At 42.4% G+C, this 19,080-nt stretch overlaps 2 protein-coding genes across 6 annotated transcripts in view; both read left to right on the top strand.

Annotated features, from left to right (window-relative positions):
* The first annotated feature begins 62 nt into the window (after positions 1 to 62).
* Positions 63 to 6,750, top strand: LOC146508171 (E3 ubiquitin-protein ligase NHLRC1-like). Its single transcript, XM_085176426.1, has one exon. It carries the CDS (start codon positions 620 to 622, stop codon positions 1,856 to 1,858), a length of 1,239 nt encoding a protein of 412 aa, XP_085032552.1. The 5' UTR covers positions 63 to 619; the 3' UTR covers positions 1,859 to 6,750.
* Positions 2,936 to 19,080, top strand: part of kif13a (kinesin family member 13A) — a 38,717-nt gene continuing 22,572 nt past the window's right edge. For 4 of the 5 annotated variants that reach the window (XM_085176411.1, XM_085176410.1, XM_085176412.1 and 1 more), the window contains exons 1-6: positions 2,936 to 3,268; positions 3,495 to 3,585; positions 13,755 to 13,767; positions 16,174 to 16,234; positions 17,176 to 17,268; positions 17,853 to 18,033. In XM_085176411.1, coding sequence (XP_085032537.1) covers positions 3,214 to 3,268; positions 3,495 to 3,585; positions 13,755 to 13,767; positions 16,174 to 16,234; positions 17,176 to 17,268; positions 17,853 to 18,033 — 494 coding nt within the window. In that variant the 5' untranslated portion in view covers positions 2,936 to 3,213. The remainder of the gene's footprint in view (positions 3,269 to 3,494; positions 3,586 to 13,754; positions 13,768 to 16,173; positions 16,235 to 17,175; positions 17,269 to 17,852; positions 18,034 to 19,080) is intronic. The other variant, XM_085176413.1, reaches the window with a different exon arrangement.

The raw sequence follows: 19,080 nt of genomic DNA, 5'->3' as shown, positions 1-19,080 counted from the left end.
CTTAACAAGAGAAATTTTAAATGACATTGTTTGACCCCTGAGGAGTGTCCCGCTGCAGCAAAGGAGGGCTGGATTGGCTGATTCAAGCACGGCCCATAACAGATCAGATTTCACTCCGTCTGCACAGCATGAAACGCAGACTGAAATAGCTGCCGCATGCTGACCTACAGCAAGATGTATTTGAAGGTACGGTTGCTGTTCCTTTGGAAATAAACATATAGTCTTAAACATGAGTAGTGGCAGACACACTGTTGCACATTTAAGAGATTGTGCACTGAACTCCAGCCAGGCATATTTCTTTCTTTCCTTTTTTAAAAGTAATATACAGGCTTTTTTGTCACTGAATTTACTCTGTGATATCTGCAATTTGGGTTCTGTGACTGTTCCAAAGGAGGGCAGCAGAGAGCCTTAGTTATGTGCAAAATACCACGTGACAGTTGAGGCCTAAAAGCCCAGGGCACGAGTGCTTACACAAAATTGTGCTTCATATGCCTCTCCATGATTCTCTATTTCACCACGTAAATTGGCACGCGTTCTATTTTGGTTTCCTGAATTTGCTGCTGCCTGCATCAGCTGACTGAACCATTCCACAGGGTTTAAAGAACAGGATATTTCAGTCATGGCAAAGAGTCTCCAACATCGTGGCTGCCTCAGTCCAGAGGGGATAATCAGAGAGATACAGATCAACCTTCTGGAGTGCAAAGTCTGCTTCGAGACGTTTAGCTCTCAGCAAAGGGAGCGCAGACCGCAGAACCTTTCCTGTGGCCATGTACTCTGTCTGGAATGCATCACAGCTTTGTCCCACCCTCTCCTGAGGAAGCTGGAGTGCCCTTTCTGTCGACAGTTATGCAGTGTTGACAGCACCTCCCACTGCCAGGTTCTTAGTGACCTAAAGGATCTTCTGTTGTCTCAAAGTCCCTCACCGTCTGCTCCTCCGTGTAGAGCAAAAGTTGGTTTTATCTTTCCCACAGCTCTGACGTGCACAACTCTTCTCCTGCGTACTGCATTTGGTGGGTGGGGGACTCTTATCAACCCAACTGGAATAGCTGTTTTGGGGTCCTCAGGAACAATAGTTGTGGTCCATGATGGAGAAAAGAGAGTGGTGGTGTTCAATCTACAGGGAAAGAAGCTGCACAGCTTTGGGCGAAAAGGAGCCGCCAGTGGGGACATCTGTTACCCAGTGGACGTGGCAGTGACCCCAGCTGGTCACGTGGTTGTGACTGATGCAGGTGATAAAGCTGTAAAAGTGTTCACATCCAGGGGGAATCACGTGTTGACAATCAAAGATTCCTTCCAGATGCCCTGGGGCGTGGACACTGACAGTTGTGGACACATCCTGGTCTCTGATGTTGAGGCCGGCACCCTCTCCAAGGTGAGGGTGGACTATAGTCACAGCATCATTCTAGAGCATCAAACAACCATTTCAGACCTCGAGTGCCCTAAAGCGGTGGCCTATTGTTGCGTGAATGGGAACACTGCAGTGACGGAGCATCTAACTGATGTCACCAATCCAACGGAGAGACACCAACACAGAAGGCTCAGGGTGTTTACAAAAGAGTTCCACCTCCTTTACCAGACAGACACTTTTAGCCTGACCCTGCAGTCCACAGTGAGGCTCAGCATCTCAGGCGTGGCGTTCGACAGAGATGGAGATCTAATTGTGATTGACTCAGACCAGGGGATGATTTGGAGCTTAGGGAAGCTCCAGAGTGGCCCAGTCGGTACTCCTCTTGTGGGAGACCATCTTATTCGCCCTGTTGGATTAGCGCTACTGAACAACCTTCTCATTACACTGGACAGTGGCGACCATACAGTGAAGATTTATTCTCCCAAATCTGATGCTGGACCTGTGACATAGTTTATGTATGAACAATCCCAAAGTAGCTGTTCAAGTGAGACAAATTAAATAAAGTGAAGTGAAATGTAGCTTATCACAGGATGAAGTGATGAGAGGTTGTATTAATTTTTTTTTTGTTTGAGTTGCCTTCTGTGACTAGTTTACAAGTCAAGTTTTACTATAGATAGAGTGTAAAAATGTCATTGTGTTACTTTGAAAGTGTCAAAAATAATAATAAAACAAAAGGTTGTATATGGTGAAACCAGTTTCAGCAGGAAGTCAGGAATGAAATTATGTCTGTTATTGTGTTAATGTTGTAGCAGTTGTTGACAATGATGTTGTGTTATTTAATGACGGTGTAATATAGCAATGTGATGATTCTCAGTCTCTGAACTGATCCAAGGCTTTTGAAAAATGATGCCAATTGAAACTATCTGAGAAATAAAGGTCCAGCTGCTAACAGCAGACAGTGAGACCATACATAGATTGTACAAACGTTATATGCCACAACTACAGATTATATGTTTATTTTTTTCCCGTGTATAACAGAAGACTTTTTTAAATTAGATTATATCACATAAAAGAGCTTTTTAATGCAAAACTTTAAGGTGATTCACAAATGGCAAAACTTAAACTTTAAAAAGAAATTCAAAACAGCCCAGAATAAATGCTAATGTAACGGTTAGATTTGGCAGCTTGGGGATATAAGAGTGAAAAACAGACATTATTTTTAGGCTTTACGTCAACAGAAGGGAGGTGGTGGGTCAAAAAATGATTCTGCTAAACCTTATAATAAAGTTAAATAACTGTAAATTTTTGACCCCTTTTCTTGCTTACCAAAAATGCAAATAATTAAACAATTCAGTGTGTATGTGTGAGAGAACTAAGCGCCAATAAGTCGTAGCCAAAAATCATATTTGATAACAACTGTTTAACTTGACTCCTAGCTCCGCACTGCCTCTCAATGCTCACTGATGCACGTGAACTAACTTGTCACACACGCTCACATTTCTCGTTCATTGGTTTCCCCCAATGCGCCGATGCGCCGGCGGGGTGCGTAAATCCTTTCCCCCTCTTTGGCACAGCCTCTCCAGTCTGCCAGAGGATAGCAGTCGTGCTCCCAGTGGAAGATGGCGGTGGGGATGCTGTCTGGGGCTGGAGCTGAGTGCTGGATTTGCACAAGAAGCGAACCCGGATGGATACTAAGACAAAAATGAACGCTTTCCCATCACTTCTCATCGAGGATCGGACTCTTTTGGGATTATTTAGCTAGATTCTTTTGCCCTTTTTTCTGGCAAAACGCCGGGCTTTCTTGTCGGAGACTCTGCTTTGATAGCTGGGCGAATAGACAGGGTGGGAGTGAAAAGTGGACGAAAATGTCGGATACAAAGGTAAAAGTTGCAGTGAGAGTTCGGCCCATGAACCGCAGGGGTAAGTGTTATAACGACGATTTCTGCTTGCAGACTCCCTTTCTGTCTCCTTGGCTTCGTGCCACATTACCATAAACTTTTGGTTTCTTCGCCATTGCTGCTTTCAGTTTGAGTTGTGAGCCTGAAGTCAGACTTGAGAATAGTTTAAAGAAGGCCAAAGTAACTCCGATTTTATTCTTCACACCCCCGCATTCTGCTTCACTTTCCAAACAAACTTTTCTCTGCAGAAATTGAACTGAATACAAAATGTGTCGTGGACATGGAGGACAACCAAACTGTTCTGCACCCACCGCCCTCCAATGCAAAAGGAGAGAACAGGTAAACAAAACTCACATACTGTACTGAGTTTAAATGAATATTTGTGCACTAAGTTATTTACAGAAATATTGTGCAGTGGCCATCTTTTGCGTTAGGGATTTTGCTGTAGTCATGAGTGTTTTGGAAATGTCTGTAACCCACCCTGGTTGTAATATGGTTACAAAAGCATTCAAAATGAGCAAATAACTGTACACACAGTGACCTCCTGCAGCAGTGTCTGAAAATACACTAAAGCAAGAGCACTTATAAACACTTTATCTTTAATTCAAAGGAGAATTTAGTCAAATAAAATATGTGCAAACGCAACGCTGCTGCTCCTGCAGCAGCAGAGGACATGGTGTCTGTCACCCACCTGCTTGCAATATGATATTATGTTATGTAATTCATGCGAACCTTTCAAGAGTAATCGTCTCAGGATAATAACACTACATTGGTATTTTGCATGGCTGATTTGGGGTTTTCAAAGCCACGAGAGGAGGTTGAGCCTCTTTGATATGAAGACATGTACAAGGCTGAGCAGATAAATGTCTGGCCTCGGGTGCCACTGTAAATCTTCAGAGGTAATTTTTCATGTTGCGTTAAAAGACATGTTGGATCACACTGATGGTTTTTAAAGACACAATGGGCTGCACATTTTATCTAACAGTAAAGAAAAGCTTCTAAGAAAGCTAAGCATCCTTTAACATTTCACACTGTCCGTGCACTCTGAAGGTCATTAAAACTTTGCGCTGTGTTCTGACATGATTTCATACTGTACTGAGGACAAGTCTGAAGCCACACAGAATATAGGCCAACGATGAGTGTATGCTCATTTTTTTGATGCCTGTTAGCAATAGTCAGAGATGTAATATTTCCTCCCATCATGGTTGGAGGATTTTCTGCTGTTTTTTTGTTTTTTTTGCGCTTGGTTTGCTTTCTCTCTTGTCACACATGGTTAGACAGCTGACCTGATTACCAGCAGGCGCAAATAAAGCTAAAAGGATGCTCAGTCTGAACACAATCCAAGGTTCTTTGTTGCCCCCCCCCCACACACACACACACCCACACACAGCATATTTATAATTTGTGTAATGTCCTTACTGATTAGTTAAAGTGAACAAACAACTCTTCGAGCCACAGTGTGACTGCTGAATATGAAGTCATAGGAGGCAACTGCTTCCAGTCAAGGCTTTTCTCATGGCCTGCACCCAGCCTTGTTAAAGTTTTCAAGTAACTCGCAGTCAGCGTCAAACAGCGTTAAGCTCACTCGCCCAGCAGCTCGGGTACACGCACATTAACCTGTACTTAAGGCAATTATCACAACAGAAATTACCATACAGTGGCTGCTTTCCAGACAGTTAAACAAATCCCGCTCACAGCTAACACATGTGGAACGGGAGAGCTGAACAAAAAGCTGCTGTGAGCGAGCAGTCAGAGGAGCGACAGTAACCGAGATGCAGATACGTGCATCATATTCGTCTCCGAGTCTGGATGTTTCAACTCCTCCCAGTTGCCATGTTGATGGGTGAGACACAAACACATTTCACATTTTCATCCAGCGTGAGTTTCCATATCTGATTAGATGCTGTATCAGTTATACAGAGATTCCTTTCATGGAAGCTCAGTTAAATGTTTTCAACTTCCCCTGAATTCACCTTATTAGATCTTGAGAGGGTTTGTTGTCTAGCTGCACATCAGCCACGACCTTCTGTGCTCTGACTCGCTTTGGTTTTATTATGTCTCATCGCTATTCTATAGTGCAGTCCAGGCATATAATTACTTGTTAACATTTCAGCACTAGTGCTGTGTGTGTGTTTTGGGTCTCTGTGCTTAGGCTGCCACGGTTTTCCCAAACCATATAATTTTCCCCTTTTGCTGCTTGTGGAGCCACAAAAGAGGATACCCTGATCGCTAAGACTTTGCCTTGTTTTGAAGACACCTGTTCCTGTGTGTTGGGAATGTGTCAGATTGAGTGGGTATTAGCATACCAAATATGGCTGTAGGACCAAGATCCTGGGAACTTTTTCTCTCTCATGGGAATGATGAGGCACAGCCCTAGAATGGGATAAGCAGTAACAGATATTTTTAATGTAGACTTTAATAGGTATTTTGTTTATATCTTTGGCTGTATATTTTGAAATTCAGGATTTATAAATGGAAAAAGATGACAACATCTTGATCTCAGTGAGACTCTTTTTGCCTCAGCGGTTTTGCGCAGTGCTTAAAATTTTTAAATATTGCTTCAGTCTGATGAAATACAGAAATGATGTCTTTTTGGGAGGTGGAATCGAGTGAATGAGTTTATCAGGTTGGACAACACCTCTAAAAACGTGACTCATGTAAAGAATTTAAAGAAAGGATTTCGTTTGAAGCCTCTGCACCACAGAACATTATGGCTACACTCGTGACTCCCACCCCACTCTCCTGTTTCCCTGAGAAATGAAGAGTAAGCTCAGTGGTTTGCAAATGAAACGTGGGCTATGACTTCAGGGCTAGAGGTTAAATTTCCTAAGGTTCGTCTTTCGTCTGCTTGCTAAGCTGGCACAAATGGCATATTTGAAACAGGAATCTGGGAAAGGTTTAGTTTTCATGTGACAGTCTGTCACAATCAGGGTGGGGGTGGACAGGCAGAGAAATACCTGAGGCTGCTGTCTGACCAAAAAACTCCCTTCGACTCACACAATAGAGCCATATTACATCTATCAAGTCCCAGCATGTCCGTCAACATGCAACAACTGAATACAAGGTCATGTTGTGTTGGAAAATCTGCTTTATGTAAATCTCTTGCTTGTCTTGTTCAGATGTACAGTTATTGGAAAAGACAAAAGCTAACCACAATCACTTTTTAGACAGACGCAATGGAGTCTGTTTTATGTCACATGAAGGTGCTGCCTTTTGTCTTCCTTGTGGTCATTTTTTTTCAGAAGGCATTTGTCTTTGTCCTGTTGAATATGCAACTTTTTGGGGCTTCTCATCCCCCATGTCACTCTAGCTCTGCAGTCCTGCATTTCAAGATGATTGGTGGAAGCATGTCTTTATCTGATAATGTCTGTCCCCAAGCTTGTAATTTCACATCTAATCTCTTCTTATCTCCGATGGTCACAAGAGCTCAATTGGGTTTATCTGCACTTACTAGTGTTATCTTTCTTACTTGAATATGTAATCTGTGCGGTGTGGAGTGCAGCTTCAGCTAAAAAACCCGCTGCTTCTTCTGAAATTTTATGAACAAATACATTCTTTTAAATATGTTCAGAAAGATGAGTAATTTGGTCCCGAATGTCTTGATTTCTCTATTTTTCCTAAATGTTCATTTTTTTGAAATAAGGAACTCAACTTTAAAATGTTGTTCTGAGAAGATTTATGCAACCCCTGCTGTCTTTGCAATTAATAATAATTAAAAACCAAATCAACCAACACCTGTAATACTTCCATATAAATAATTTAACTGGATTAAATGTAATTCTTATTAATATAATGAAATACTCTGTAATGTGTTTTGCCGCCTGATGGGCCTCAGATTCAACTCTGAATCAGTTTCATTTCTCTGTTATTTAATTAGCTGCAGTTTACATGTTGAAGCAGCATTGGTGTGAAGGTGGAAGAATAAAAAGCTGAAACAGAATGGGATCCAGATCACCTCCATGTTTGCTGTGTCATCTCCCATCAGGAGTGCTGAAAGTGAAAGTCAGTTTCTGATTTCATTGTTGTTTGCCTTATAGACTGTTTCACGATGCAGTGCTAAAAATCAGAAGGTGAAATACATTTTTATTTAGATAAAACACAAAACAAAAAGCAGTTTATGTAGTAGGTAAGGGATTCCTCTCCATCCTCTCAGCATATCATACCCTGTATTACAAGCTGCACACAGTAATTAACAAAACATAATATATTTAAAAACTAATTTACCTTTATGTAGCGTTAGCTAGCTGCTTTTAGCCTTCATGCTAAGCTAGGCTTAACATATTTTTTTAATATTTACCATATAGACGTGAAGTTTACTAGCAGTCTTTTCATCAAAATCTCATCACACTTTTCCAGAATCTCAAATGTCTCCTTTAAATGTAATCATCCTATGTTTTACTAATGCTTTTTAGCATCCAAGAACTTTATTTGTTTGCTAACCCTCACTAAAACACAGCTAATAAAGACACCGGGCTTTCTGCACTAAGGTGTTGAGTAGACATGACAGTGCACTGTTTTTTAGAGCCTTGGTCACATTTTCTCTTCGTTGCACATCACCAAGTGTCATCCAGATTTCCAAAACAAGCCTTTACTAAATGACAATGCTGCTTTGTCCACTGGCCGACCTCAGGAATGCTCTCTTTGTTTTTTCACTGGTGCTTCTCATGTGCCAATAATCAACACTAAAATCTTGTTCTCACAGTTAGTTGCACACTATCAGCACAGATTTTCACTTTAAGGCTGCTTTCTTTGCTATTAGGAGAAAGTGCTAGGAGCACGCTGATATAACAATTACATTCCCTTGAGGACTGCTCCCCGTTTGTTTAGAGGGTGGGACATTGTTTACATCTTGATCCGGAATTGAGAAAAGATGGTGCCTTCCCGCTTTGTCAGGCCTGTGCCTCATTAATCTCACATGTGGCCTCTAATTCTACAGGCAGTATTTGTGAAAATTCACTCTCAAACACTTTTTCTTCTATAATTATTCTGGTTTTTGTTCCTGGCGTGATTCTCTGAGATTAGGCCTTTTTTAAGTTTTTGAGCCTGCTTGTTATATTCTGTTTGCTTTCATAATGAGGTAGTGTTTTATTGTGGACTTGCTTTTGGTCTCGATCTGTGGAAGTGGAACCATTCAAGCCCATAACTCTGTTAAAATTACATTTCTGCCTCCAATTCATGACATTAATGATGTGATTTGTACTTCTTAAACATTCTCACTCTGGCTTTTGTTATTATCCTCGCCCAGCATATGCCAGATCTATTCAGCTAAGTGACATCCAGCAGGCAGATGGGGTTCATGAGAGGTGTGTCCCGGTAGTAAATGTGTCACTTCCTTTTCTCTTCATTTGCTCAGTACTGTACCGAACTAATTGATGAATTGCACTTCTTTTCTGGCTTGTTTGGAACTTACTGGATTTAAGAGTAGATGTGGTCTGTGTTTTAGCACACACACATGTAGCCTGGTGACCCACCTTGTCACATTGTTGTCAGAAATGCCAGAGAGGATCAAATTAGACCCTGCCTGCATCATATGTTGCTGTTAACATTTGTTATGGAAACCTCGAGGTACCACACAGCAGTTGGTATGAGCATCACGTGTGCTGCTGGTGACAGTGCTCTTCATTAAGGGTTGTTTTGGAGATCGTAAATTCGCCTTTCATACTCCAACTTTGACTCATGAGGCTGGTTGGTTGACTCGCCCTCCATGTTTACCACCGTCACTTAGCAACAGCAGTTTCAAGATACAGAAAAGTCCTGAAGTTATGTTGATGACTTCATGAGTGATATGATAGTCTCCAGCCGCTCATTCCAAATATTTTCAGACTAATTTTAGCTTTTAGAACAATGATGCAAGGACTCCTTTGTTTTAGGCTTTTTAAAAAATGATAATTTAGTGCATTCAGTATTTTAATTTTTTAATACCTGTCAATATTACTGCTTTACAAAACAGTGTGCAGGTGTTACTGATCAATTTGCAGTTTACAGTAACAGAATTGTCACCACTTTTTTGGCCTTAGAGCTTTAATGGTGTAATTTAAATGGCTGTGCATACTGAAATAACACTATTTCACAAAAAAGCCTCACGTAATCAGCCAATCAGACAGCAGAAACTCTGTGCATTTAGGGTCATACATACGGTCAAGACAACATGCTGAAGTTCAACCTGGGCATCAAAATGGGGTAGGAAGGGGACTTCGTGACATTGAATATGGCATTGCTGCCAGTGCTAGACAGACTGGTCTGAATATTTCAGAAACGGTTGCCCTACTGGGATTTTCCCCACACAACCATTTCTAGGGTTTAGAGAGTGGTCCAAAAAATGAAAATACCTCGTTAATGCTAGATTCGTTTCTTGAACATGACACTTCACTCTATTCATATTGTTTCCACAGTCACCAGATCTCAGTGCAATACAGCACCTTTGTGATCTGGTGGAACCAAAGACTTGCATTGTGAATGTGCAGCTGACAAATCTGTGAGATGCTGTCATGTAAATATGGACCAAAATCTCCAGTTTTTCAGTCTGTACCTTATAAACTTTATGCTGTGGGGACCAGTGCACTACAGTGTCAAACTGTAATAGTCGCTTCACCTCAGCTGCTAAAACAGCAAAAAGCTGCTTTCACATACATGACAAAATATTAATGTGCACATAGCTGATAAGTCTATGCTTTTCTTAGGAAGCGTTTTAAATGCAAGGCTTTCATTTGCAGTAGAGAATTTGAGTTGCGGTCCTGTTAAAGGGTCCAACACTGACCAAGATGTTGCATATTTAGCTGACAAAGTCTGAGCTTGTATGATATGAATTAGTCGTCTCAGTAGCTTAAATCTGGTTTTCTCATTAACAAATTATCTTCCTTCAGTGCTGCCTTGGAAATGTTTTTGTCCAGCATGTAAAGCTCTTAACAGTTATTTGTCATGTTTTATTTTGGATTGTACTCATTTTTCCTGACAGTGTGGTCAGTTATGCATGAAGGCTGGGTGCTACATGGGGAACCCCCCCCCCCCCCCCCCCCCACCAGCACCCATCCCCAGCACCCCTCTACTGTAACTTTGCTTGGTGTCTATGCAGCAAGATGACCTCTGCTTTGAGCGGGGACAGGCATGTCCGGTTCTAAACTTACTGGCAGGCAGTTTGAAATGTTAACCTAACACTTAAACGCACACAGTCTGAAAATCGTGTTTGGCTCTAGAGCTTGCTGAAATCTAATTGTCTTGAAGCATGTCAGAAACTTACCGGGGAAAAGGTCATATGTGTAGTTAAATTAAGGTGAAAAGGTTGTATGTATGTGTGTGTGTTATGGGGATTATGTCATCATAAAGTCTTTGAAAGGCTGCTGAGGAATCTCAGTAAATAATGGCAAGTAGCATATATACTGTTAGAAACTACTGTATTAAATGATACAATAAAAACTCATTATTTTGTCTAATAATTGTGTGAGCGTGTGGGCATAGAATGTAATGCAGTGTAATTTTTTAGAGTAGATCTCTGCTTCAGTGGGTGGATAATACAGTACATTAATCTGATGTGTTGTCTGCTGGTTTAGAAGAGTGCATTTTTCAGTGGCACAATAACCCAGTGGCCTTAATCTTGCTCCATAACCACAGCGGGGGAGATTCCAGTGCTGATTTTCCACTTTTTATACCTTCGTTTTTACCACACCCATGGATTTAAGCTGAAAGGGCCACAAAAATCTGTCAGACCCTTTCCAAACTAGAAACGAGGATATTTTCTCCTCTAATCTATCTCACACCACGTGCAGGAGGAGAGTCATAGCAGTGTGAGAGGCCAGTTTCCTCCCTTTGGCCAAGTTAGTCATACATGGGTGCTTTGGCATCAGGTAGCTGGAGTTGCAGGAACCTAAGCGTTCCCCTAAAAGGAAGCACAGAGACACACTTTACCCATCCTGACAGGATTTTTAAGTCCCTAATGCATGTGCTGTGGTACATGAGGATGTCAGCTTTGCAGTATGTCAGATTGAGCACCCTGCTCACAACAACGGCGGGTCAGGCCTTTGAATTGTTTGGCCTCCAATACATAACACGTCACATTGTCGCTCATTTTGTGAGTTGCTCGGCTCATCAGAGAGTGACCTAAACAGCAAAAGCATGCACACAATAATAATTTCATCTAACTACCTCATGTTTGCATTTAGGTTAATAGAGTTCTTTATGATTCATTTTCTCTCACTCTCTTGCCAAGCCTGTGTGTGAAGGGTGCGGTCAGCCTGCGCAGCACCACCATGCAGCATGCATGCAGGGAGAGACCCTGCTCTTAATAGTGGAGAGAACTTAATATTCAAAAGTGTGGTTGCGCATCACCAGAGTTACTGCTTGTTGCCACAAGTGCAAAAAAAAAGTCTTTTTGCTTTGATTGCAAATATTGTGTGCACACTGCCATGGGTGTGTCTGGATGATGCAAAAGTGGACTATATCTGAAAGACAGAATGCACTAAGTCAAACTGACGAAGGCAGAAATGTTATATTTGCCATGTCTGAAAAGGGCTTTAGATTTCATTCATGCCCTGCTGAGGCTGCAGTGGCTTAGTGCATATGCCTCTGAGGGGATAATAACCTGATACCACCTGGCACTTCTATGCCATACATGCGTGTCGCACATTCGTACTGTCCAACCACAGCATAGTCTTTAATAAGCCCTCAAGACATAACTTGACATCCATGCTGATTATTTAGCAGACTGCCTGTGGGCTTCATGCTTGAGTGTTGTAATATAAACTACTACATTTGACAACTATAGCCTGAAAAAAATTTTTTTTTCTGTGTAAGAAGCATCATTAGAAGTATTTACACATCCAAATGTGACTTCATATGTTGTGAGATCAATGTCAGGGAAGACAGCTTTCAGTTAGAGAGTATTTCCAAAGCAAAGGGGGAGAACTGGAGGATAGTGTGTTTTGACTTACTGAGAAGGAGGTCTTAGCTGTGATAGGGTAGGAGGTTAGGGACTCGTTTTGAATAGGAGGCTAAAATGAAGTCAGCTGTTTGGAATTAAATGAATGTCTTGTGAGATTTTGACAAGGAAGTAGGAACTCTATGAAATCCTAAATATAGCCAGTTAGGAACAGTTCCTCCTATTGTCTTGTTCAGCATTCCCAGCATACCGTAACTGGATACATTAACTGTACATACAGTAGATGACACAGTGAGCATGAGCCGCCAAACCACTGCAGCAGCCCCTGTTACTGCTGCTTAGTTTATGCTGCAGATGTGGAGATTCTGCTGTGGAGTGCACTCATTCAAAAACAGCGAGTCTTTCATCTTTTCATCATCAAGTGTGTGTCTATGGCTCTCTCTTTCCACTCCTCCTTAATTTTTTCCCTTTGTTCTTCATCAGTACTCCATCTTTATATCTCTGCCATGTTTTTTAATTTAAATTTTGCCTTTCAGTTTAGCATGCATTAAGACCTTATCTGTAGTTCCTCTAGTCTGGAGACCCACATAGCCTGCATATGTCATACTGTAGCGCTTCCTGGGCGTCCCCTCTTTGCGCTGCAGTATGGAGCGACTGGCCGGTGGAGGGGAACTGCCCGCTGCAGTCTCTGTGTGCTTTGATTAAGACCAAGTCTCAGTGTTGTCAGTGGCCCAGATTTAGATACAGGGTATGAACCCAGATGAGGCCCTCTTGCTTTTTGTTCTTCAACCACACTCTTCTGTCGTAAGAGCTAAAACACAGTTAATACTTTGCTATTCCCCTTGATTTTTTATTATTCTGAAAACAAAAATTAAAAAACAGAGGCTATTTTTAAATGGATGCTGAGCACTCCATGGCCCTGCCGTTGTTGGTGACTCAGCTCAGTTTGTGTGAGAAACATTGGTGCAGTGTTTCAGTCTTCCCAAAGCTTCTGCTCTGTATTGGTTACTGTGTGAAGGTGATGCCCACCTTTGTGTCTGTGCCAGAAGACTTCTGCAGGAGTTATCTGCTGAATCTTGAAGGACTGGATTGTGGAGCATGCATGTCTTAATTAACCACACACCGTAGAGGCTGTACCTTACTGTAAGATGAGGACTGGTCCAATTAAGAGAATAATCCTGCATATGTTAGAACCATATATGCTACACTTTTGTCCTTAGTTCCGGGAGCTTGTAATGCACAGTGCAGCTTCCCCAAGCTGGCCTCTGTGTTAAGTCCACAGGCATAAGAGCTATTTATTCAGCAGAGTCAGTGGGACATTGAATCCTAAATCTCTTCCCTTCCTCACACTCCACTGGCCCAATTATGAACCCAATCACAGCACCAGCTCCCACCAGGAAAAGCAACAATGTGGAAATGAATGAGTGAGTGAGAAAATGACAGAAGGAGTGAAAGAAGTCAAAGAAGGAATTTCAAAGAAAGAGCTGAGGTTACACGTTTGGTTTTTTTTTTTCAGAGCACTGTGGATATCAAGTTCTGACTGTGAAATTGTTTGCTAACTATGTTAATTTCTCTGTGTTTTTCTCTGTTTTTGGTTCATCTGCTGGGTTCCTACTATTCCCCTCAATCTCACCAGGAAACAACCTAAGGTATGTATGTTTTATCTGTTTCTTTTTCTACAAAACAACCTGCCGACATCAACAGAGCTGAATTCCATTTATAGTGACTTCACAGATCGTTCAGTAGCAGGATGCGGGACAAGCAGCGCTTCTCCCCTGAGAAGCTGAGAGACATCCTGCACAGTTCAGTCCACTGCTGTTTCTAGGGACATGACTGAGGGTGTTTTAGTAGTTTGGTTGGTCAGCAGGAGCCGGATAGATGTCCGTGTGAATGTGTCAGCGCTCTAAGATCTCGTGAACACCCACAAAGGCGCTACAATGAGAGAGGGATGAGCGCGGACACTGGGGCAGTGTGTGCGCACATTCAAAGCTGCATTGTTGGAGTGCACCCCCACTTCCCCCCTTGACAACACGCTGGTGACTAGCTCAGAGATGTTTCACACACCAGGGACGGGCTTTGTGCTCAGTACAGTCAGCCCCTGGCTGGACCAAGGGGAGCACTAGTCCGGGCCACGGGTGTGCATGGTCTCTGGGGCCTGTGAACCCGAGCTACCCTGTAATACCTTTCAGCTAGACAAGCACGTGGTTGTCTGCTAAGCTATAGTGCCACTCAAATTTTCCCTGCTGTCTACTGGGGAAACAGACGCTGCAGTCCAATCACATTCGGACAGTTTTCATACTAGAAATGACAAAAAGGGCTTTGTGCGCCTCAGCTGCATCATTATTTGCACTGCTGATTAATAGTAATTGTCCAGTCTAGAACAATTTGTGGTGCAGTCACACCCTCAGGCCTGACAGAGACAGGCCAAAGGAGGCTGAAGCCCTAGTTATGAAACCAGCCTTAATTGAGAATGATGGCACTTTTGTTCCTTTGAATGGCACCCACTCACTTGTCTGAAGTCACAAGAGGCGGTCTTGCTTTCAAAGCATTCAGTGATCTCAGTGCTTCCCATGCTGACTGTGCTACCACTGCTTCCCTGGCCAGTGGCCCTTATTATGATTAAAGGTCAATTATTATGGGGTATTTGTGTAGAGAAAAGTGTTTTGGCAGAGCACTAAAGCCAGGAATTGTACCATTGACAGGACGGTAGCTACTCTTCTAACATCAGAAAAACACAAGCGAACAAAATATGTGGACTTTTTGGTCCTGGCCAAGATAGGCTGCAATAATACAGATGTGGAAAAAAACATATGAACGATAATCCGAAAAAATCTGCAATGCATTTTTAAAATCCTGAATATAATGATTATAGTTTTAAGCTTTTTATCCTAAATACAAGCTAGATGACTGTTTAAGCAACCAGAAATCTGCCTAAAAACTTCAAAAATCAGATCAAGACTGAAATGTTAATCTGATTTTAAAGGTTTAAGGCAAATGGAGGGAGAAGCATACATAAAGCTCCCATTACCGAGTTCAGGCCACACTTTTTGTCCTAGTGCTTCTTTCTTGAATCAACACAAATAACCTCTTTTCCATCGATGGAGAAAATGTTATGATATTATTTAGCATTACATTATCACAAATCTCAGGGTTATTTCCTTTGGCAATTCAATATCTGTGGGCTGCATCTCCCAAATATCAGTGAAGTTCCTGCAGTAGCCCCTCCTATATCCGCTGATTTCAGTCTTTCCAACTCTTGGGTCCAGTGAGTACATGGTGCCATGACAACTGCAGTCTTTTTTTGGGGGCGGGGGGTTGTTTTTTGTTGGAAATGTGTGGGAATGGTTCTGGATTGAGCGCTGGCACAGGTAATGCATTTCTAGAAAATGGGCAAATGAGGTGTTGCAACAGCAAACAAAAATATGTAATGGGTGACTTGCATTGCAGTTGCTTAAAGGAAACATTTAAGAACGTTACAGCAGATAAATATGGAGTCAAATGCATAAACAGATACATTGTAAGAGGAGCTGTTCTGTCTGTGAGGGGCTGTTGACTAATGCTCTTTCCCCAGAAAGAGTATCCTCTCTGTGTGTTATGTATCCAGAGCGCTTGCAGGTGCCTGGGTGATAGAAGGGCATGCTGCTGCAGAAGTCTGTGTTGTGGGACTTAGAGGGCTAAGAGCCAGCCCGCACCAAGTGGAACAGCTATGCCCCTGTCTCCTTGGAGATGAGGGTCACTGAGTGCTGGAATTTCTTCTGGGGAGCACTGACCCTGATTTATGAATTCATTTAACTCCAGCCACTATGACTAAACAGCTGAGAGTGAATTTGTGCAGACAGACATGATGCGGTCTTAACTAACATTACTTTGAACAATGCTCAGTTAGGATTCATCTTACTCACTCAGACAAGCTCAGTCCTGCTGATTTACATGGTACTGCACATCAATCCTGTGAACCTCAGAAGACGACCACCACTAAGAGAGACTGGCTTATGTTGTACTATACATGCTTGGGCAAGTGTGTGTTTACACTCCCTGTGCTGTCGCCTCTGCAGGTGTTCGCATTTGACCACTGTTTCTGGTCCATGGATGAGTCCAACGTTCCCAAATATGCCGGTGAGTCACAAATGTGAAGGCTAGAAAAAAAACCAAAAAAAAAAACAATCCTTCACTCAACCAGAGAGCTCAAATTATGTGCCATGCAAAGACCTGCCGCAGAGCTTTGTGTTACCATTGCAAGGGCAAAGAAGCTCGCTGCATGACGGCAGGCTGTTTTTGCATCATGCAAATCAGAGTATAGTACGGGTGTATATGAAAATTTGCATTTTGAGTGAATGAATTAAAATCAACAAGGCAGTTGTGTTTGTATTGTCTGGACTCACATGTCTGCTATAGTGGCATCACAGTTGTTCACACACATTGATCATTGTGTTTATGTATTTATCCACCACTGTTACACTCCCGTGCACCAGCTAACCCGGTAAAGTCGCTTTCTTCTTTCTCCTCAGCTGCAGTTTCTGTAACATCTTCATAAAAGAGGTTATTACTGCCAGTGTGAGGCGGATTTACATAATAATTGAGGATACTTTGTGTTTGTCAAATAACTCTTGTTTAGCCGATGGAAATGTTAAGCTTACATCTCCTTTGTGCTGAACCGACAAGGCAATCTGTTCAGTTAAGGGCTGCCTCAAGGGCCCGAGCCAAGGCTTTATTTAGCTCATTAAACAGCTGGGCCATTGAGCAGGGGCATGACAGTGAGCAGCACAAGAGTTTTCTCTACACAGCTCTGCATTTTCCACATGACCAGACAGGAATCTGCCACCTTTCATGAATCTTATTCACTGTTTCGTGGCCCTTTGTGCCCCTTGTCACTCCATTTATACAGTTTTTTTTTAGTACTAAGACAAACAGTATGTGTGATCATAGTGCTTATACAGTATAACTGTGTATTAACTCAGAGGCTGGATCCTTAAAAGGACGTGGCCTCTGACCCTGTGTGACACAATTATTCCTCTGTTTACCATAATCTCCATGGTGACCGTGTCTTTCTCTGAAAGGTCAAGAGGTGGTGTTCAAGTGCCTTGGAGAGGGGATACTTGAAAATGCATTCCAGGGATATAATGCCTGCATATTTGCTTACGGACAAACAGGTAACTGAATGACTTCATTTCCTCCCTCGCCCTAAAATCACATTAGCTATTTTATCCCGCTTCCTGTCTTAGAGGGACACACCTGCACGCTCATCAGTTAGAAGAAAGAAAGAAAACAAATCCGATATAATCATGTGGTTGAAGCAACATCCTGCAAGCAGCACATGAGTGATGACGGCACTTCTGGACAGTCTTAGTTTAACTTAGATCACAAATCGTAAATAATGATGTGAAGTGATTTGAAATGAATCAAGAAGTTTCACTTTTAATGTGCTCCCATCACCTTTAATTTTTAGTGCTAATAAGCAAATGTTCCATGCTAACATGCTAAAGGAAATCCATTGTACACCCAGTATATGCAAATGTGCAAGCACAAATGTGGCCTGACACAGCTGCTGGCACAGCTGGAGACTCATTCTTTACATGTTCGTTTTTTGCAACATGATGATGATGGCAATTATTCTCCAGATGTAAATACTAAATACTTCCTTAAAGCAAACTATTTGTGGCCATAGCAGAGACTACACTTAACTAACTCGCTTTCTGAAGTTGGCAACTCATGTGTGACTCTGTTGTGCATCCAGGCTCAGGCAAGTCCTTTTCCATGATGGGCAATGGAGAGCAGCCAGGCTTAATTCCTCGACTCTGCTGCTCGTTGTTTGAGAGGGTCCACAGGGAGGCAAACGAAGGCCATTCTTTTAAGGTGGAAGTTTCCTACATGGAGATCTACAATGAGAAAGTCCGTGACCTTCTGGATCCCAAAGGGTGAGTTTGATGTTTGCTTTTAAAAATGCACATGTTCCAGCTCACCGAAGCAGCTTTCGGACCTGGGGGCGACAAGACGCAGCTGTTTTCACAAACTATGGAGTTGTTTTCTCGTTCTCTTCAGTCTCTCCAGCTCAAGCAGAGAGTGATCTGTCCGTTAGCTCGCATTGTCTTCTGGTTTGCGTCTCTTTTTATAGCTCTGTTGTGTCTAGTACCCAGGATGGGGGGATTGGCGATAGAATGATGTGAGTAGGAAGCTCAACCCAGTTATTTCCTGCAGAACAGCAGCCAGTGTCGTCCTCTGACAGTGCTGCTTTCTTAGCCTCTGTGGTGTGATGTGGGTTGGCAGACAGACTGCTAAGAAGGGTGAGCTGTGAATGGGGATGTTTCAGGGAGATCTGGTAGTAAAGCCGTGAGCGAGAGAGCGGTCAGAGCTGCTGCGAGCCGAGCGCCAGAAACAGACTACAGTGCAGCGCTCTGTGAGTTGCAGATGTCAAAAGATGCAGCTTCCTGTCACGTATATAGTAACCTCCAGATGCTCTTGATCTTGCATCCTAATTTACTCTGTCAGTTATAGGAATAAACGTTAGCTGTAGTACTGTATAAAGCAGGGGTGGGTTAGACCACTGACAGACAGACATCTTCAAACCAAGTCTGATGTATCAAGATGGTGAGAAAATGGCACTAAGACAAAGCTGAAATCTTCCAAGCAATCTGTTTACAATAATAAATGTGATTAAACCGGTTGCCATCTCCATCAAAGATGCGGAGCTATACAGGAGTCAAGGGTGGACGTGCATTTGGTTGTGTGTCTGAAGAAGAAAGTGAATATTGCACATACTAATTTGACTAGCCTTAACCCTAAGATATTGTTATGCAGTAGTGTCTACAGAGTTTGCCTTGTATGTTCTCACTGCCAAAAACAGACATGCAGAGATGTTTTCATTGTGTACTGGTCTTTGTGTAGAAATATAGCTAAAAAGCCTGAAACACTGGAGCCCACTCTGCTCACTGTAAAAAGGAAAACAAGACCTATCCTTGTATCTG

The sequence above is a fragment of the Neolamprologus multifasciatus genome, chromosome 11 (genome assembly GCF_963576455.1).
Source record: "Neolamprologus multifasciatus chromosome 11, fNeoMul1.2, whole genome shotgun sequence".
NCBI classification, from domain to species: Eukaryota; Metazoa; Chordata; class Actinopteri; order Cichliformes; family Cichlidae; genus Neolamprologus; species Neolamprologus multifasciatus.
Note: the sequence above shows the minus strand (reverse complement) of the source record. Positions and strands in the feature narration are given on the sequence as shown.